The sequence below is a fragment of the Diuraphis noxia genome, unplaced genomic scaffold (assembly GCF_037042655.1).
Source record: "Diuraphis noxia isolate RWA-SAM2 unplaced genomic scaffold, SU_Dnox_SAM2 contig0009, whole genome shotgun sequence".
Classification (NCBI taxonomy): Eukaryota; Metazoa; Arthropoda; class Insecta; order Hemiptera; family Aphididae; genus Diuraphis; species Diuraphis noxia.
The window spans coordinates 615,914-639,590 of NW_028301719.1; the positions used below are offsets into that span (position 1 = coordinate 615,914).

At 33.5% G+C, this 23,677-nt stretch overlaps 1 protein-coding gene across 3 annotated transcripts in view; it reads right to left on the reverse strand.

Moving 5' to 3' along the window:
• LOC149054191 (uncharacterized) overlaps nt 1-23,677 on the reverse strand; it is a 282,722-nt gene that overhangs the window by 45,327 nt on the left and 213,718 nt on the right. For all 3 annotated transcript variants that reach the window (XM_089230532.1, XM_089230533.1, XM_089230531.1), the window contains exon 8: nt 15,397-15,573. In XM_089230532.1, coding sequence (XP_089086658.1) covers nt 15,397-15,573 — 177 coding nt within the window. The remainder of the gene's footprint in view (nt 1-15,396; nt 15,574-23,677) is intronic.

The window sequence follows — 23,677 nt, forward strand, 5'->3', positions numbered from 1 at the left end:
TCGACATATTTAGTTGGTACTAGTTTAGTTTGCATTTCAGCGAATTATTTTACAATTATTTGTGATAGGTCAATACAATAATATAATATGATATCGGATGCATATCAAATACATATCTGTATAGGTATAAAATATGTTATATTAATGTTTGGCAGTCCTTTGATTCCAAACAAAAATGTTTTTACACCCAAATGTCAGGTTAGGTTATGCGTCATAATAATATTATATGTCGTTTAAAATTTGTTTTAAAATATTTTGCGCGACATAATTGTGCGCTGGATGCACAAAATATTGTATAAAAATACATGATTATAAGTGAAAATGATGGTTTGGATAAATTTGCCGATTTATGATTTGACATAGTTTAGGGCGATTAGAAACATATAGTAGGTAGGTAATCAATGGTTTAATACATGAAACTCAATAATCATAGATAAGGTTATCAATAATATACAGTTGATCACAGCGTGATATTATAAGAATTGATCAGTGAACTCGTGTCGTGTCGTTATTATTACATGGGTGAATGGAATCGTATAGTATGAATTATGAAGAATACAGTAATTCGGTAGAATCACATATTACATAATATTTATAATTATTATAATGTACGGCAAATAAATGAATCATGAATGTAAATTCCGTAATAAGTACTAAACAAATTGTCTACACCTAAGTAGCTCCATTACAGTACTGTAATTTCATAAAATTGTAGACTCTACATTTACCTATTTAACTCGGGACGGTATTTGATCTATGCGAAATTTATCGAAACTGAAACCGTTGTCATTCAGAAATTATTTTAAATATCGAAAACTGGATGTTCAACTATGGCAATTTGAACTTACTTATTACATCTATGCGAAACATTGAACCGAACGTGTTTTTCTGCAGTATAATATTACATAGTTCAATAGTTGTTATAAAAACGATTATTACATGGTTTTTTAGAGGTTTAAAAAATAATATATAATTTTCGTTGATAGTTAAATTATTAGCAAATAATAGTGTCGGCACGTCGTTTAATGTTTTCTTAGAATTAATAATTTACGGATTAATTAAAGGACAGAAAATTGCAAACAACATTTTATCATATATATTAAACTAAAGTTTCACCATCACATAATAGAGATGATATCCTCTCTAAAGTTGTATTTCTTAGTCCTTATGATTAATAGTGGCATTTATCAAGTTATTAATAAGTAGTTTCACTTAGATTTACTTCAAAGTTAGATTGTATATATTTTTTGAATTATCAACTTGCAAAGCTAATAGGTGATAATGTGATATATATAGACCACATAGTCAAATAAATATCTTGTGGTTTTAATTGAAACTCAACTTTCATAACTCAGAAAGTTGCACTTTGCCTAATGCGTACAAAGTTAAATACAGATTTTTGATTGTCATTACTCATCGGGCCATACAAATCGAGAAACTACAAATAAAGACAAATGTGACGTTTTCAAATACAAAATCGATTGCTTTCATGGCATTATTGATAATTGTAATTTTGTCTTTCAACTATAATGTTTTAATCTTTAGCTAGAAAAATATTATTATAAAAACTAAATGAATCACGGATGAAACAAATTAAACAATTCTCTAATTATTACCGATGTTATAAATTAATATTAAATTTCCTCGAAAAACTACATCATTTAGTCGAATTGTGATAATTATTACTTACCTACACAAATAATGCACAATTTAAAAATAATCACGTAAATACGTATTTTATAATTTAATAATTATGAAATTTAAACACATCGAACATGATTTATTTTTGTTTGATTTCAACTGGGTTGTATAAGTTTGGGTACGGATATTTTTTGGTAAATTACTAGATTCATCTTTTTATTGCGTTTGTATTATATATTATATTACCGAATTTGTAATAAACGGATACTAGAGAAACGATAAATATGTCATAGGTATATATGTCAATATTTTATACTTGTTATATATAAGTACTCCTGCTCAACGCAATGTCATCCAAGTATAATATTTTAGATTTCAAATGGTATAAACATTTAAAAAAAAATGTTATTCATGTAAACTTTTTTGTTAGACAGTGGTTTTTCATTAATAATTTCACTTAAATTATGCTCACTTTTTAACGAGACATAAAGAGTATAATTTAAAAAAAGTTTTTATTTTTAACGCTGGCATTACGCTTTAATGAGTTTCGTACTTTTAATAATACTGTCTTCTCTATTTACTATTTGCCTTTAAGGTCTACTAAATTAACAAATTGCGTTGTAAACATGATGTTGATTTAAGTAAGTGCGTTTGTAAACGAGTTCTCATTAAAAACGGATAACTAAATATTCGTTAGTACATTGTCGTACCTACGTTATAAGTATTTGAACGAGACTTAACCATACTGTACTTACAATTAAATTTGTCGTTTATGTATGGAAATAATTATACTATGACAAGGCTTGTTTAAAAAATTACTTCATAATAATATGACAAACTACAATTATTTTATAATTGTATTATTTATTTATATAGATTGATTATATTATGACGTTTTTAAATTTTAAATATTTATATTTTAGCTTTTAATTTTTTTTTAAATTTTTTGTAATCGCGTTATCGAAGTGTCTGTTTTATTATAGTATTTGATAGTTTATTTATTGGTTTACTTTTAGGAGTCAATACCGAACGCACTAATCCTGCAACGATCAAACTAAATGAACACACTAAAAAGTAAAAAGTAATAAAATTGTGGCTCTAAGTCTAAGTAAACTACAAAATGTATTGGTTTTACAATATTATGATTATAATTTTCTATATGGACATATACTGATATTATAGTGATTGAAATGTTTTATGCAATGCCTTTTAAAGGCCGGAAATAGGGTTTGGACTTTAGATGATATCTGTTGTAATAAGTACCCAATTTTTAGATTTCCTTGATATTTTTTCTAAACGTGAGGGGAACATACAGATAAGCATTGGGCGAAATTTAAGCAAGCGCGATTTCAGAATCGTTTTTTTACTGCCACGAGTGAGTTATTATTACTATCAAATTTAATATCGCAACATACCACTATTCTGCGACCAGGCGAATGAAACTTAATGTTTATGTATCTATTTATATGGTTACTGGATTTTGTTTTTATGTTTATTCAAAAATAGCACGTAGTACCTAATGGTTTATTTGGGGGAAATAAAAAGAGCTATGTCGAATCGATTCGCTTTTACGTCATTATCAAGCTGAAACCAATGCATAATATTGAACATAGACGGAATATACATAAACCTAGTAAATAGTAATACATCGTTTTAATCGTTCAGTCTATGTACTGAATTCAGACAATGACTGCCCATATAACTTTACGAACTATTGTTTTAATTATTTTCTAATTAATTAAACAATGTCCAGGCAAAAAAAATAAATGTCATGATGCCATATTGTGGTGCTTGCTAGTTATAGGTAGAAGACGGAAAAATGTATGAAACAATTCAAACTTTTAGTAAAAAACTTATAATAAATAATCCATAGATTTATGTGCTAGTGATCGCGTGATGCCGCCGCCACCACCGCGGTGTCAGCCATAAAGAATAGCACCGACCACAAACACTTGCGTGTATAGTAAATTTGATTTTGCTCAGATTTTTGGCCAGGAACTAGGAACCGCAGTGTTCGGAATTCCGGCAAAAACCAACACCGGTAGTTTCTCGACTTGAGAATGTTCCATTATTTTATTTTATAACTACTCGCGGGTTGTATACTGCAGCGATGGCGACGTCCCGGAGAAGAGAATAATAATATTGTAATATTTTTCGAACCGAGACGACACGGCGGTGGCCTTTTACACTACAGCACATAATAATAATAATAATATGTTTGTCGAAGACGTTTTCGTTTCACGTTACACGCGCCAAGGCATGTGTGTATTTAGTCAACGCAAACGGATCTCTGCGATGGGGAGCGGAGGGTACGTGTGACGTTTTAAGGGGGTGTCTTGTGGCACCCTGAGGAGGGTAGAGGGTCGAGACACAATAGCACCATTGTTCAGATGGAAATAAATCCCGACGAGACGACTGTCAAGCGCAGATACATACACTCACACGCAATGTATAAATAAACATGTACACGAAATCTATGCGCGCGCGTGTGTGCGTGTAGGAATTATACTATGAAACCGCGAGGAATGGAGGCAAACATAATTAAGAAAACTGATTCGCTAGGCGCCAGAACTTGTACATTATTATATCATACTAGGATCGTCGTCGGTCGGCAGGCCCATTGTCACAGTCGAGACGTCGCGGCGGTATATATATAGGCCATATAGTCGGTATGTACGGAGGTGTAAGTATAATAAAGTGACCGGTATAATAGGTATATTAAGTGAATACGAAGGTTTGGTGTGTTAAGGTAGATTGAGTATGTGTAGGCTCTGCATATTACGTACACAGGATGACTAATTTGAACGTGTAAAAGCATTCATCAAAAATGATAAAAATCGAACATCATTTTAATCTAAATAGTTTTTTACAAAAAAAATGTACATTTTTATTTCATATTTATTTGAAGAGAGTATATTTTCTATAAATCGAATTTCGAACCCGATAGTCAATTAGTTACAAGAATGTGCTAAGTATAATAATATACCTATAACGGAGTATAGTGGACAAATATTTTGCAGACGGAAAAACCTGTACCACTATAACCTTTGTTCAATTTATATCATTAAATAGCAACTTACGACTATAATATAGCTCACTCGTTCAAAACTCGAATTTTATACATTTGAATTATCTTATTGGATGATGTTGTCATATTCAAACAAGTAAGAAATTTGAAATAATTATAACGATAAAAAATAGCAAAAAATTTTGTCCTGTATCGGCGGCGATGACTTCTATACCACAGTTCAAACTATTTGTAAAAAAAATATTTCAAAAATGTTGATACTTAGTTTTTATGTAATGAGAGCAGTACGAAAATCGACGTGTTTGCGTCAGTGGTGACCGTCGCGGAATGGCGAGGGACGTTCTATCGGCGGTGTGGATCCGACCTGTACGAAGGACTGATAGTATAGGACAATATTAAACGCTATTATTATTATTATTATAATCATAGACGTGTTAACAGATCGCGGCAATACAGATAAAAGGTGAATTTTTTTTAATTCAAACCAGTTTGAAATTTACCGTGCTTAGAAAGAGGGTGACGGTCTAATAGTGTAATATAATAATAATGTATTACGTTATGTATATGTAAGCTGTATGTATATGTTCGCTCGGACGCCTAAGAAAAATCACCACGGTGTACGGCAAATGCATGAACAATGCACTATTGCACGATATTGTGTGAATTTTTGTCATAATAATAAATCATAGGCGCGTTTTAGAGTGGATGTATAAGTGTTTACTTTATATAATTTTTACACGCTTCGAAATTTAAATGTAAATAACGTATATTTACAACGAGTTCGTTAAAATAAAAACGGTCAATGCGAACTCGTAAAAACAAGAAATCATTGCAGCTTTTTTTCTACACTCCATTAATTATATTTACACTGATCATAGAGTAGATTTACATTTAAACATTTGATCTTTTATTTCAATTTACTCCTCGCGAGGAGTTTTTAATTTACTACCTAATTTTCACTTTTTATTTTTTATGTTTTGTTTTGTTTATTTTTGGAGATTTCGAGTATTTAAAACATTCTCTCCATTAAATATTTATGTATAATGGTAAATATTTTCGTATAATTTTAGCTCTCTCTGCGCATTCATATAAAATGTTTTTTTTATGAAAAACTATGTTTATGTGTATCATTATTTTGATTTACTTAGAAGGTACATGTATCGATATAAAGTTAGTTCACCGTACAATACTGTTGTTCATTACTGAATTTGTTCAATTAAATTGCCGTTGAAGGATGAGCGTTTTAGTGTAGCGACCGTTAATTCTTTATCCGCAAAGAAAATTTTTACATAATGTTGATTTTAAATTAAAAAAAAAAAAATAATTAGTTATTAAATATATAACGTGAGTTTTATTACTTGTAATTTTAATGAGATTAATGCAACTGAATGTTCATTGTTCAAGTACTGGAAAAATAGAGCTTATAAGTTATAAGACATTTTTTTAATCCCTAAGTCTAAAGTATTAGTAGTATTTATGATAGTTCTAAATCGAATAAAACAGTTATTAAATCGACAATCAATAACAACCAACGCCAACAAAATTATCTAATATAGGCAATTAAATTGGCCAGAGTTACGGTGTAATTGAAATTGGAATAGTTAAATCTATGAAATTGTTTGTCAACCAGTATAATAATTGTTCTGGAGTTTGTATTCGTCTAAACACATAAACGGTTTTGAAATCCAAAATTAGTTAATTGTATTTTACTATTATTGTATAGCCATTAAAATTTAAAAGTCATCAATTATTTGTATATCTTGGTAAATGCACATTTAAAAGATAAAGATTATCGTGTTTCGAATTGATTAAATGGTATTAAATATTATTTTTCCAACATTTTTATTAGAGTGAAACATGATTGTTGTAAATGAATAATATGATTACGATATGTTTATGCTATAAATAACAATAACATGTTATGGTTTCCTCAATAAGATAATATTATTTGTAGGTTTTTAATTATTGTTTTTCAGCGTTCAAATGAATGTTTTTACAACAGAAGATGGATCTTTATGAATAAATATCAAAATACATATTTAGTGCCAATTTTATATAGACGCGCGAGTTTCATTCGAACGTCGCGTAGTCGTCGTTGTAATACAATACGAAAAGGAAATATTGTTTACATTGTATTGATGATATACTGACATCACCTTAAAAAAGTGTACTTTATTTTTCAGACTGACAAAATATTTAACAAACAAAATTATAATATTTTTGACTCGTGAAATTATGGTCTCGAGTTTCAGTCTCAAAATACCACAGTAGTATACGTTATAAATATGTGTTGGTATAATAATATTATTATTGTTAGTTTTTTCGTTTAAGCGTTCCGCACTATATTCTATTATTTATTTCGATAATAATAATAATAATAATATAATCGAATATTATGTGAAATGATAAGTATATATAAGTTATATAGACTAATATAGTATTATATTATGCTGTGTTGTAGTTAGTTCGTTTCGTGAACTTCGCGTTTATATAATATTGACGCCGAGAAAACAAGCGTTGACTAATATTATAATATAGTGACTTATATATTATTATAATGTAATAAACGATATCGTTGGTACGTTGCCCGTGCAGGCAGACGGGATTCGTTCACTCCGACCGTATTGAATATTATATAATAACATAATATTGTAACCAATACACGGCGATAACGGTTTAATCGAAAACGTGTGAAATACGTCGTTACCGTGTGAGCGTGTGTGTGCCTGCGCTCTCTGGAAACGCAAAGAAGGAAAACAGAATATAATATATAAGGAAAAAGTCGAGACGGATAAGACATTACGCTAGCGCAGTGCACCACCTGTCAGCCGAACACAAACACCATATTATATACATATAATTTATGTATATAAATAGCACAGCCGGTCCTTCGTATGCGTACGCTAATAATATCATACACAGCGGAAAAGCGCCGAGACCGAAATGAGGGATTCCTAGTTCTGGACAGGGTTAGGCGGAGTGGGTGAGCAAATCTCGGCGGCGGCGTCGACGAAGCTTTTTCCGTACGATATGATTATTATTATTGTTATTCATATATTATATATATATATACATTTATATGTTATATATTGTGCGCGTGTGCGCTTACTGTGTATATTGTGTAAACGTGCGAGTGTGTGAGTCTGTGAGTGTGTACAGTGTGAAAACCTTCGTCGGGCCGCCGGGAACGGATGACGGCGGCAGCGGTGGTGGTAAGAGGGTAGTTTTTCGGTATCCCTAAGGGGTCGTGCAGGGTAGGCTTTGTGCGTGCGTCTGCAGGCAGCAATAAGAGTGCCATTTATAGGGTCGGTTGAAGAATGACGCTGTCATGCATATTCGTCAAACGCACCTGAGAAATAATGTCCCCCTCCTCCTTTTCCACGCGCCCTCTCTCCTTGCAACATACACACACACACACATACTTTTTCCGTTCGCCCTTAGCGGAGCCGTTCGGTCTAATGTGACACACGTCAGTGTTCGGTGTCAATTTATTTCCACTGGATGACGACACGCATATTTTGACGATAATTATTGTCGTTATTAATGTTCGTAAATTTACTTCTCTCGCGCCACATCACGAAGCTGTATCGTATTATATACATAATATTGTTATAACATACAAGGGTTGCTTTTCTAACGGTCGGTTCTCACATACTACGTATATGCGTTCATGTACACGTATAAGGTCATTACCATCTTGTCACGTCAAAAATAGTTTTCCAATCAAGACAACGACGCCAAGAATGTGTAGAATATTATGTTTAACTTAATAAGGTATATACAGAATTACAGAGGCAATTCGCTGTACTCACATTTCTAGAAAATTTGAATTCATGGACACTTTCTCGTCAGCCATTTCCCCGTCTATATTTTTTTTAGTGCTATATAGGCCATTAAGGCCTTTTGCACGCTTCAACCAAACTTCTCTATTCATTTCGGTCCATTGCATCCTCCAATCGTTTTGTCTCGTCAGTATCTGAAATATCTTTCTTAACTCTGTAATCACCGCTGGCGAAGTCTTCCCTTTGCAGGTCGCTTTTTTGTTGGGTTTCGGATCAAGATATTTCGTTTGACACTTTCACCAGCCCGCCAGAGATGGCCAGCCCACTCTAATCGTAACGCTTTTAAGAACAATCCGATATTTAGTTTGTTTTATAACCTGTATAGTTCATCGTTCTTTCGTCTATCATAATCTCCACTTTGGTTTCGAGTAGGTCCGTGAATATTCCGTAAAACTTTTCTTTCGGAGGTAAGTACTTTCTTTTCAACCTCCTGTGTTGTAGACCATGTCTCGCATGCGTACATTACCATCGGTCTCAGGTAGGAGGTATATACAGTTTCTCTTTTATAGCTTTGGACAGTAATCTGGAGTTGAGCATCTTGTTCATAGCAAAATAATCTTTGTCGCATAATTTATTCTAGGAGAGTATTAAAATGTTATAGGTAGTGTTTTGTATTTTTTTAAATTAATTTTATTATATGTATTATGTAAACCTAACCTCGTATTTTTTAAATATATAATATGGACGGTGAAGTGACCAGATAACAAAATTTGTAACGGCATGTGAACGGCGCACAGTTGGTAAAAATATTTAAAGGGTAAAGTATCATATATATATATATTTTTTTTCAAACTTTATTCGTATAAATCCCGTTTCATAAAAATAAATTCTGTACAGGTCTTCCACGTGTTTTGGATTCAAAAGAAAGACTTGGCCGCAGCTATTATATAATTTCTTTGAATGAAAAATAACACTTAAATGTTTTAAGTAGTAAATAAATATGTATTATGTACCTAGTTCTTAAATCAAAAGTATACAACATCGATACATTTTGTGCGTGAAAGTACGATTTTCATTTTAAAAACTATCAAAACAAATGCATAATTATTTTATATTCAAATATTTGTTAATATTATGCACGTTATTTTTTACCGATAAAAATTTTTAATGACCATAATATTATTGCAACCGTAGGTATGTTATACTCAATTGAATGAACATTTTAAAACAATAATTATTTAAAAGGTTTTATAAAATATATATGTCATTGATAATAATATTTAATAATATGTGCACACGTATGGTAGTTAGAAACGAGAAGACATGACAATTGACGAAAGACGTAGACGAATATCGTTTTATATTTAAATGCTGAAACTATACAATCCGAATATAAGATATGATGATTATATTACTAACATGGAGTAAAGGTTTTGGGATGACTACCACGTTGAATAATATGTTCACTCGATGAAAAACGGCGGCGGTGGCAATAATAACGTGTAATTTGTTAACATGTAGAATGTATAAACTATTGTGTCTATATAATATGTACGTACAAAAGTTGCTTCCGTTGCTGAAACAACTTAAAATCGAAACCAGTACACCGGAAGTTTGCAGTACGTCAAATAAAGGGATAATTTCCGATTGGCTAGAACGAGCGAGCGAGCACGAGATCCAAGGAGAGAGAACACTGAGTGATATACAGACAGATAAATATAAACCATGCGAGCGAGAGAGGAATGGAAAAAATATTTTGAAATTATTAAACTCACTGATGCTGCTGCTGCCGTAACTATGTTATTTGTTCCGGACGAATATATAATGTTTGAACAAAAAAGTAGCATGCATGTATGTATAATATGTTGTAGACCCCATCGTCTTTCAATGGCCACGTTTATTTTTTGAAATTCTTACATCTACTTACGTCTCCGCCATCACCCCCACCGCTTAATCCCGCGTTCGACACAATTCAGCGGACTTTATTTATTAATATTTTTTTCACATTCAATTACCCTGTACGTTTGAGAGGAGAACCTTTTGTCGACGACATGGCTGCCGGGCATGGACGCAGATACCTACGCAGCAACAATAATAATAATAATAGTAATAATACGTTCTCGGGAACTGTGCGGATAGATGCAGGTCGTCTGCACGGGGAAGAGGTATTATACCTTGGTATAAAGGACAACGCACAACTACAAAGCGGAGTGAGCGGCGTACACATAATAATAATAACAATAATACAACAGTAATAGTAATAAGTACGTGCGCTATTTTTAAGTGTTCCGCGCGCGTGTAATTTTATTCGGAAAATTCGTATTTTGCGGATGCGTTATATTATACGGTCGTGTGTGTACGTCCGTTTTGGTTTCCAGGGCACATAAACGGCGCTCGATGTTGGTTAAAAATCTCCGGTACGTTTTCTAAGCCATACGTGACCCGAATGCGTCGCGCGGTGCACATATTATTATTATAATAGTATATACGCGTTGTGCGGACATTAGTGTATAGTGTGGATTCTATCAGCTGGACGGCATTTCGGTCTACCGAAGAGAGAGAGAACGTGTGTGTGTGTGTGTGAGAGAGAGAGAGAAAGAGAAAAAACTAAATAAAATGAAACCCACGTCTGCACCAGTGCCGCCGTCCAAAAATTATGTACCCTCTCTCGAACGACTACACTCCGCAAGGCCATCGGCGAAAAATCGAGATTTTATACCGGTGGGCCTTCGAATATATATTTATAAATCGCGACCCTGCGTTGTCACGACCAAAGACTATATTACGTTTGTTTATTCCCAACGGATACAACAATTTTTTTACATCATGGATCTGCAGATATTTCCGTTTTTTGATTAAAATCTGTTTTAGTTTTGAAAAGTACAAAAAAATAAATAGATTAGGGGATATATTATACGAACTCGGCGCTGGTTTACAGGTTGTACGTATGCTGCCACTTTCGGTTGTACACGAGTAAAGCTTCGAGAGGAGTTCGTGCGGAATTCAAATTAATTATGTAAAATAATGGCACAACTAAGGTCCAAAATTTTTGGGGAGCGGTAGCGTAAAATCCACTTTGGAGGGCTAAAGATTATTAAGAACTGCTTTATATTATTATGCTTGCCGCAGGTCAATGTTTTAAACATGTCGAATTTGTGTGATTAATAATATTAATATTATTCATAAAATTTCAAATTCTTAGTAACACAATTTGTATTTGGCCAGTTTCATATCAATTATATTATTGATTTCTAAAACTATTGTTTTATTTTAATATTTTCAAAAGTGTCGATTATTTCTTCAGAGTTAATATTATTTGTAATATCTTATTATGTTCTTAAAATTTACAAATTTGATTCTCAAATTTGTAACCTTGAAGTACGTATATAAGATATAACGAAGTTTTAATTCTACGCATTGTTGCACTAATTACAAGTACATATAGCAGGTACAATATTTGTGTACAACAGTATAATACTCAATATTATCATAAAAAATACAATGAATTGTTTTTTATAAATCAATAAAATCTATGGTGGGGCTTAGTCGTCCCTCAAATCTACCATCCCTAATATTGCGGACTGAGCTTTGGCTGCAGTTACATATTACTCCTTACTGCTGTTAGTACTACTCGGGAACTCATATAATATTCTTTCATCTAATCATAACCTGACGCAAAATAATTATACTATATTATTATCTTTGTTGTTGTCGGTCAGTTCTACGGCAACCTCCACCGTGGGCTGATGCACTATCGCTAAATTAGCGGTGCATTATTCGATGTATATAATATTATCATAAGTATAATAGGTAACCTAACGGTCGCATAAACGTGTACGCGGCTCTATGTCAGAAAGTTCGGAAGGGGAATTTTTCAAAATATATTTGTTTAGAACAATATAGAATTGGTATATCAACATAAATACAAAAAAATAAAACTTTCGAGTGGTTTAACAGGAGGGAGCTTAGTATCCACCCCCCCCCCCCCCCCAAGCTCCCAACACTAATTGGGTTTCGGCTGTAGCCGTAGGGGGCTCTCATTTTATTTTTTCTCATCTAACTCAACACGTCATAATAATATTATATCATCTTTGCCAGTCGTTCCGAAACTAACACCGCTCGCCTATAATTAACGGTTGGTGCATCATTATTCTGTGGACATTATTACCATGTAGATTGAAGGCATGCATCGCGGTCGAGTGTATATAATATAATGCGCACAGGCCACGACACAATGTCGTTGAGTCGCATACACTGTCACATGCGCTGGGTGTATATGGCTATTGTGTATATATAATAATATGCGTATACGGCGACTAGGCCGTTGGACCGAAATAATGGGACATAGGGGCTGAAAAAAAGGTAAAAACACTTTTTCTGCAATTTCACGACAACGTCGGCAGGATGATAAATTATACTTTGCATAGGAAATGGCCCCGTCTCATGTTCAGGTATCGTTTTGAGGAGCGCACACGTCGCGACGCGCCTCATAGGGGTAGGACATTAGCACGCGGAAAAGCTCGAGAAGGGTCGCACATAAATTTCGTTCCCCCGCGCTCTTAACGACGACGACGACCCGACCGTTGATAAACGGGGAGGTGGGGGAAATAGAAAAAACACCTCTCCTTCCTCGGAAGAAGTAGAGCAAAAAAAAAAAAAAAACAACAAACAAACAAAAAATAAAATGACGCATAAAATATATAACAAAATGCAAACGATGACGTGGGTTTTTTGAAGGGGGGGGGGGGTGCTAACCGAACCTAATACCACTGCAAAGGTCCATAACAACGATATTTACTTCTTTACATGCGAAATCGGTGCACACGCCGCGCCGGGTGGTTGCAATGATGGTGTCGCTTTTCGACGCAAAACTGAGCCCGAGTGTGATGAGTGTGCGGTGGGTGATGGGTGAGCGACTGCGAGGAACGGAAAATATAAAAAGGAAATAAATGCGTTATTTTGCGGAGTATTGCATTTTCGGCGGTTATGCTGCCATTATATTATTTATTATAGGTACGTCGTCGCCAGCGGTTAAAAGGCGAACATAATGACGATGTTTATCTCGTTCTACGGACGTTAATCGGAAGAAGACGGTCTATTGGCCCGTTCCCGGATATAAAATATAAACTACGCATCAAATGCAACACACACTATATACCTCCTGTATACACCCGGCCACAGCCGCAGATAATCATATCATAACATTAATTCGGGCATCCCGATTTCGAGGTATATACCAAAAGTAAGTTTTTGGCAAATTTATGGCGCCAAGTTGAATCGTAACTTATATTTTATTGTGCGCCATATAACTGTAGTATAATAATAATGATAATAATAATAATATATGCGGCGCTCGCCGTTTTCAAAAACACCGCGCTGAAACAATGGCGTCGAAAACAAAAACTATTATTTCGAATTGTATCTATATATTAATCTCGGTAACGAACAATAACGATCTATTGAAAACGCAGTAATAATCCCTGTTGGACCTATTGTACATTAACCGTAATTATCTCGTATGCGCGAGATATGAACTGCACGGAGCACTTTCGAGACGTGGCGAGTGCCGACTATATATTATAATATTATGAATGGATCAATATTTAATGGATGTGATAATAATTAAAACGCATTTCGAGTACGCAGATAGTATGTAATAATACGATGTTATAATATATTGTACACATGTACACACGTCGTCTATTAAACAAAGGTAGGTAGGTAATAATTACGATTTAAAAACTGTTCAACTGAACTAAATTATAATTAAAGGCAGCTGCGGGTTATCATGGCTGTAATCCGGTCGAAATGTTTTATACCTTCTACTACGGTTACGGCCACGTAACTGCAGTTGTATAATCTGAAAAACTTCGTGCAGGTATCTACATATCATCGCGAAACTCAATATTATTATTTTAATTTTCCGCAATAGTTTTGTGGTCGGAAATTCTACGAAAAACAACCCTGCACGTTACGTACTATATGCGTATGCTATATTCGTACGTCACAGAAGACTAATTTATCGGCATCCAGCATTTTCTATTTTCGGAGGTAATCGAAACGAATCAGGTTTGTTCTCGTCACGTCATCTCTCATATCAAATATTTCGTTCGCAATATTGCCACGACTGCGGGCGGTGAGGTGAAGGGTGATCGCCAAGAATGCAAAAAAAAAAAATGATAATAAAAAAGGGCAATTGTTATGTAAATTCAGTCCTTATGTGTTTGTCACCATGAGATTGGTGAAATTGTTTTCTTTCGAGACGATCGTACTATATACTTTTTCGCATAGTACACACGAAAACACCTACTACACATGTGTTGTAGGTGCGTATGTATAATGATATGTATACACACATGACGACTATTTCGGATTTTATGTCATTTTCCGCGTGACAAAATAAAGCAAAACTGAAATCACCCCATTTTCTTCTGCACGGAGTACCTACCTATATATACGTACGCACTTTTTAAAAAGCGAGAAAATTCGAAACGGTTTTGTCGACGAAAAAAAGGTTAGACACGGGTAGAACAATGATAATATTTTTTGTTTTTTGTCCACCGACGTGTGAGCGGGCGCAAAAGAGGTATGAAAAAACCAAACAAAGATATTATGAAGATGTCGCTTCATATTCAAAGTATAATAAAGATCTTCGCATAACAAGAAAAATCGATATTTTCATTAATAATAAAGCGCGTATTGTGTTTGCGTATCTATATATATATATGTGCCTATTTCATTAGTATAATGGTCACATTTAAAAACGCCACAACCCGGCAAGCAATGAATTAAATTACTATTTACTATAATATAATATCAAACAAACTTATAATAATATACCTGCATGTACCTATACCGTCAATACATTATTGAAATTGTCTTCGACTAAATTATCGTAAGTTTTTCACGAATAATAAAGATGTAACACATAATTTTTTTCCTTACCTGTTGACTGTTCCAATTTTTTGCGTTGGACGAATTCTTCAGATTCGAATTTTTCGATACATTTGACGTCGCTATTTGCTGTTGGGTGTGATGCATAATCTGTTGAATAATATCAAACTGCTGTTTAGTAAAACTGTCTTCGCTGTCTGCCGCATTTCGCGTTTCCGATTGGCCACTCTATTGAATAAAAAATATATGTATATAAAACATGATCAATTATTTTATTATTATTTCTGAGGCAACCAATCGCATAAAAGCTGGGGCAGATTTTTATTTAGATAAATAGTAAATAAGCTTATAATGTAATTTTCTCGTCGTTTATACGACAACGTTGGTATATATTATAATACTGGAATAACATATTGTGTGCTCATCGTAAACTAACAATAGTATAGTTTATTGGTTTTAGTTATATTGCATTTGAAACAAGTATATATTCATTTTTTTGTATGATATACATATATTTTCATTTTTATCAAAAGTCAACAATGTTTTATTTTTTATCGACAAAAACCGTCTGATTTAAATAAAATATGTTAATTCATCGGTAATCGTATTCAACGATAATACAATATATTATTGTCATACGAAAAGCACAACATCATTATTCTGAGACGTTATATTATTTTGCAGGTTGCAGATGATAATGAGTGACAAAAATACAAAACGAAATTATTGTAAGATGAAATTCAAATAAATGCGCCTAAAATAATTTGTTAAAAATACATTTTACCTATTTTACCTCACTTCGTACCGGAAGTCGTCATAAATTTATACGAGAATCGTTAAATTCGAGTAAACGAAAACGACGACGATTAAAGAATTCATATCAATATATCAATATAATATATATATATATATATATATATGTATATATGTCGCGTTAAGTGCATATCGTAATAATTTGTTTTATATATACCATGACGTGTGCGTATATATATTATTATCATGAATAATTTTCAACTCGAGGGAAATTCTTGCATATCGTCGTTATCTATAGGTAATAATAATACTAGACTATATTATTATTGGCATTGTCAAAATTCATTATTCAGTCATCCTCAACCCAAAAGTGTTGCCATATGACCAACTACGCTACCTAATTAAAACTCTAGAATGGGAATTTTACTTTTGCGAAGCAGTTGAATTGTTCTGTCACATATACGAAAGAATATAACATACGATGTAATATATATATATATATATATATATATATATATATATATGTGCGTGCGTAGTTATCTACTTATACAGATACCTACATATATAAAGTTATCGTCATTTCCCTCATCGCCGAGTATATACATAATACAATATGTGGTACTCATCTTTTGGCTTACAAGTGTGTACACTCATGCGGCGCTTGACTTGACTCACGTACTTCAAAATCCCTAACCGACCGACGCGCCCCGATACGGGTTTCCTCCTCCAGATTGAGAGTCTCGAAAAGTCGTCGTTTGACCGAGATCGAATGACAAAACGCAACCGGGCGTGCAGTTGCGCGAGAGTGAGACGGAGAGAGAGAAAGTGTGTAAGAGAAAGAGAGAACGAGCGAGTGAGCCAGCTAGTTGCATGGACGTGCGTGAGAGCGGGGTATTGGGGGGTGGACAGCGGGACCGCCACGACGTCGAACTTCGGTTTCATTTCGTGACACTCGGCTCGGAAGTAATTTGAACTTATTACCTCCGAACGCCACGTTATTTCTCCATTGTCTGCGAACCCTGAGACGGGGATGCGGGGACGGGGACGACGACAACGACGATGACGATGACGACGACTACAACGAGACCCGTGCCGCACGCAGTCGTGGTCTTCTACGCCGAGGAGAAGCACAACTACCCTTTTTTCCGCGACGAGGGATGACTACGGTAGATTGAACTTTTAGATATAAATCAGAGGAAAACTTGATACCGCGCGTACTGGGGCATACATACATACAAGTATACAACACCGTACGACACTGTACACACACACACACACACACACACATTTATTAACGCGTATCGGCGATACGTATAAGCGGCACAAATTACTGTAACATATAATATACTTTATTTTATATACTTTTATAGGTTTAATGAGTAAAGGTTTTGAACTGCGGAGGTATTATACGTTAGTTAAAATCACGTTTATTTTTAAATTAGTGGCATTTGGTGGCAATACAAATAAAAGAAAAGATCATCACTTCAATAGTACATATTATTTTAACGCTAAAATTATTCAAAATACTGAAGCTTCTGATTCAGCATCGATTTGAATTAATGTATATGTTTTGTATTTTTTTAGAATTAATTGTTTAAAATTTAAACAATTAATTCTATGAGAATTAATACATCCACATTAGACCTCGATTAAGTTGAAGAATCAGATAATGTATTATATGAATTATTGTCAAAACGTCCTTTCATTGTATAATATGTATACTGCACATTCACGTTTTTCTGTACATCGAATTAGCTTCATTTTAAATTTGTTCGTAGTGTTTGAATTTCAATAACCGACACCATTATTTTATTTAAACGTTTTTCTCAAAAAAAATGCGTTATAATACCTGAACAAAGTACAAAAGTATGAAGTGAAAGTTATATTACGCATGCGTGCATTACAAATGCAGCTAGTGTTCAACAATAATAATATAGGAACCTATTTAATTATAACCCTCAGCGCTCAGAACTTAGAATAATGATACATGACGTGTACAAGTGTAGAAATAATTGATATATGTGCATGCGTAAACAGTATGGGTAATATTAAACTGAAACTGAAACTATAATACAAGAACCGTCATTATTGTAAGGAAGAAATGTCATGTTAGAGGTATTTTTGAACTATTATACTGCATTTTATTATACTTTTGTTGATTCTTCTATATAATAATATTCATATTTTTTGTTTTGGTCAAAGCTACTGTATATCTGAAGTAATTTTAATAAATCAAAAATGACACAAAACTTTTGGACTGTTGAAGCGAAGTTATTTAAATCAATTTTATATATCATATATTACATGTATTGTTATGGTGAAACTACGCATGTTCGAGCTATGGAAGAGTTTTTTTTGTTTTTTCATATAAGTCGGAGTACGGCGAACATTTTTTTTTCAGTGGATTTTTTCTACGCGCTTTCGTCTATATCTTCTTGTTTGTTTCCACAGCGTTAAGACGATATTCTTTTCATTAGAAAACATCGCCTTATAGAAAGCTTAAGACGGTAAAAGAGAGAGAGATGGACGGGCGCACAAGAATATAGAGAGAAATGGAGAGATAAAAGAAAGGGATAGAGAGAGAGATAGAGATTGAGTGAGTGAGCGGTGGAACGGAAAGCGTAATTTAATATTCTGACGCTAACGTCTTTCGATATTGTTGCGTTTTCTCTTCGGCTCCTCCTGGAAATGACATTATCTAATTTCGCAGGTGGCGCGGAGCGTCCTGCGACGTGAGTGTATGTACGTACACTCCATACCGTTTTCCAGGACAATAATCCGCTCATGATGGTCCCGGTGATGATGCAGGCGCTTACGATGACAAAGAGAATATAACTCCAGAAGATGCACGAGCGATTACGAACCCGTGTAATAGCCGTCCGTGAGTCTGCAAACTCAGTAATATTACGCGACTACATATTATAATATATACCAGCCATCACAGGTTGTTAATTTTGCATACCTATACGAATTTATTATATTTTCATTGTTTTCGTTTTTATTTTTTTGTTCGACGCACAGCATCGTCGATATAGGTGAATACAATATATTTTGCAGTCCGCAGAGCGAGAGAGAGATAGAGAAAAAGAAAGAAATAACGTCAAAGACAAACCAAACGAAGACGAAACCACCATTAAATATATCTTTTTGGAAAAAACATTGTCTCCTCTGTGCAAAGTTTTTGTGCGCATCATTACTCGGCAGCGTATATGTCTGTCTCTGGTCGATTATGCTCTATTACCTCCGTTTACGAGGCAATTATGTGCCAAATGGACTTCCAACTGCTGCTCACCCCGGCAACGTGCATATAAGTCACGGCGTTTTCTTCGAGAATCTTTGGTGACGTTTTTGTCGATAATTTTCAGGTTTTCATCTTTTAAGACTTTGCGATGAATTTGATTAAATATTGTTGCCAGAAAAATTATCTATAAATTTCGATATCAATGCTTGTTCATATTATATTTTCACATTTCCAAAGACGTCCGTGTTCTAGTTATGATGCACATTCAATTTAAATATCGACAGCCTGATCTCGCATAATAAAGTCATACTATTATTAGATCAGGTTTAGTTAACGAGAGTTTGACATGTAAATACAGTTTAATTATTTTTTGATTTGTTTGACAAATTTATCGCAAATGGTGTTTCGCTTAAATGATTCGAAACTCGTTATGTACCTTATGTAAATTATAAATAAAACACTATTATATTTTAATCTGTTCTTTGAAAACATAAACTCAAAAAGGTAATAGAAAAAATGAGAAACGAATTACTTCTTGACAACAATGAAGAATCACGTTATATCCAAGTAAAACGTTAAATGTCATTACAGCTGTAACTGGGTCATGTTTAATAGTGAGATATAAAGAGCAGTTTTGAATTATTATATTAAGAATAGCTAGTAAAGGTTTTAGTAGGCGAGGAAATGCTTTTAAGATTTGTTGAGTTAAAACCGGCAGAGTTTACTGTTGAGTATTGTATGGAATGAAAAGTGTTTTATAAATTAAGTACTATTGGTTGTTTTTCCGTTTCCAAAAAAAAAAAAAAAGAAAAAGATTTACTAAATGACAAAATTTACACCCTTTTTATATTTCTCGTTTCTATTAGGTATATTTATGTATACAATCAAATCTCTGGTAAATCCTTTTAATCCATGATAAAATGAAAATGTAATTATAGTTTACAGGAATTCGTGTCCACGGATAAAACGTTGAATCGTCCGATGTGAACGATATAATATTATACATGCACATTATTATTATTATTTAGAGTTTAAATACGATTTACGAGATAGAGTTTAATTATTGATTACTTGATATAAGTCGTAATTAGATTGTAATTCGCTTTAATTTATCGAATTATTAATTAAAACCATATTATCGAACGTTTCACAGCTTAGGTTCATCTTATAAAAAGTATTATGTCAGGAGAAAGTTTTTTGATGGGTTTTCAATAACAATTTTGGCTAAAAGAAATAATTAATACTTTTATTCGACGTACATTTATTACATATTACTTCACAATTTCGTACGGAAATTATCGGATAAATAGTTAAAATAACGATATAATTACAAATAGACATTCGTGATTACAAGATTTATTTATAAATCTGGCCGCCATCAGTTAGATGACATGGCAAGAGAGAATTTGAAACGATTACACGTGCAGATCACAGTCTACATGCGATGGCTGTCAATTTGTATTCTAATAGCGTATGTGTGTGTGTCCATGAAGTAATTTGATAAGTGAATGAATATTATCATAAGTAAAAAAAAAAACGAAAAAGTTCAAGTCGAGTTTAATATTGACGGGTTTATTCTAAACGTATAACGACGAAGGGCCGGATTAGAGAGAAGTATCAACGAGCCTATTTGTGAATAAGATCAATAACTAAAGAAAAAAAAAAATAACGACATACTTTTTCTCCTTATTTATACCGAACAATGTCATTACTGTTTATCTATATAGATTGGAAATTGAACGCAGATGGTATTTTATATACGGTTCGAACGTCCCAACAGATTTGGAGAGAAAATCGAGAAATATGGCCGAGAAAACAATAATGTGTAATTGCAGCATCTCAAGAATTCGTTTTTTCTTTTTCTTTTCTTTTTTTTAACAAAGTCTCGACCATCTTTTTCGGGTTCAACCGAACACCACGCGGCACCGTGTTTCGGGTGCATAACAATACATTTGTCCGTTTGCCGTCGTCGAATTTCCATCGGCGGGGTGAACCTATATTATTATTATTATTATTATACCTACAATAATGATAATTTAATACTATTACGACGTGTGGTAAATAAAACAACGACAACTAACGCGTAGCTAATCGACAGCCGTCCGCAAATCTATAAGAAACTGTTACAGTTTATACACAAGCCAAAAAGTATACAACCCTTAGCATAATATAATATTACGACCAGAGGTAAACGATATTTTAAATTCGACATACGGAACAAAATCAGAAAGTCTACCGGTGAAAATATGGACATAAAAAAATAATTTTTCTCGTGAAATATTTATTCGAAGTAAGTATTATACATAATAGGAATTGGAATTGAATTATAATATTCATTTCTCAAAAATATGATACCATTTCCGGACAGTGTTGTGTAAGAGTTGAATCGAAAATGGCACGGAATCGCATTTCCATATTTTAGTTTTGGTATTTATCATTACATAATTTTACGTTTCACCATTTCGTCAGATGTTATTTTTCTCCTCGTCTTTAATACAACAGCACTGTGGCTTTCGGACAGGTTTCACCGTAAACGACAGCCACTGCGCAGCCAGGGCCGTGCTAGTAATTTTCTATGGGGAGGGTTTATACCTCTTTCATACTGCATCTTAAAGGAATTTCTTGGTAACCTCATAGTGAAATGCATTCTCCGTGTGTGATACGTTTTAACAATAGAACAGTATTATACAGTATAGTTGTAGTTTTTGGATCCTTTTGGTAGAAAAAAAAGAAGCTGAGCGCCGCGTTGTTGCCGTCGCACAATAATAATAACAACAATATTTTTTTCCTTCGGCGCGCGGCGTAGCTAACCGTAATAATAATAATAATAATAATAATAATAATAATAATAATAATAATAATAATAATAGTAATAATTATTGCGCGTGCTGACGAAAAAGAATAAAGTTCGTAGCGGCAGTGGCCGCGATCTGTCGGGGATGTTGAATTACACGTCTACCGGATGCTGAGATGATGGTAATTATTACTATGGACTATTGACCGATAAACACATACCTACATAGTACATAATATTACACAGATATTTTGTAATACTTTGTACGGGGCATCCACATATACGCTTTATTCGACTCCGGTGTAAATATGCGTGCCTACGTGACGCGCCGACCGAAGGACTTAATATCTCTCTGCCGTCGCGTACCTACATCGCTCCAGATCAGGGCCAGCGCAAGAAGTTTTGGCGCCCTGGGCGAAACCATGTTTTGGCGGCCTTAACACCCCCCCCCCCCCCGCCAAAACTAGTTCGAGTAGTATTAAAATTAAGTTTTTTAGTAAGTTAAATAAAATTAGCATGTATTTTGTATCATAACAATATTGTAATAAGGTTAGACATATTATTTTATTAACTTATAAAATTGTACAACGAAAATAATATTAAATTTATATTATCATATTTATAGATACTGCGAAAAACGTGTTAAGTTAATAATACTAATTTTCATAATAATAAATATGCGAATGTGCGATTCACCACGTTATATCGACCGTTGCGCCATATATTAATTATTATATATCATCATATATTCATATCAATTATCAAAATTCAAAGTATATCCATTAACATAAAATATCAAATCAAATAATATTATATTATTTCACGCCACCAGCCCACCACTGCCTATAATATAGGAATATTGTGTTTCTGGTTTCTGGTTTCACTAACTACTTATTAATTAAAACGGAATTTATTGTAAAAAAGAAACCAAAATACTATGTACAAATTTACTAAACAAAATATATGATCATATGAATATTGATTACCTGTTGGCGCCCACAGAAATTTTTCTAGGGGGGGGGGGGCAATGTTAGGATTTGAGGATAAATATTATAATTTTACTAGGTGTTTTAAAATAATAACGTTTTTTATTATACTCGTATACAATGTATTATATTTTATTATATTACAACTTATTTTATATTTTAAATTTGTTGTATAGTGTATAGTCATTTATCTTAAAACATTCAATTAAAAAAAATATTTTGAAAAAGCCAGGGGGGGGCAAATGCCCCAGCTTGCACCCCCCTGCGGGCACCTATGGTTGGCAGTTACTTGTTAGCTTATACATTTGAGTATTTGACATTACACAGGAGCGAGAGCTCGTCGAAAACAATAAATTGAATAAATAATTGTGTGTGTCAGACAATTGTGTCTTTTTGATTTACGCTTTACTCTGCGGTATTTTCACCGTAAGGTCCGAATGGGTTTTACCGCCACGGGTTTTCTAACGAATCTAACTAATCGTCTAGTTATATGATTTTATTTATAAATAGGTAAATATTATAATAAGATAATAATTATTACGACCATCTATATATTTT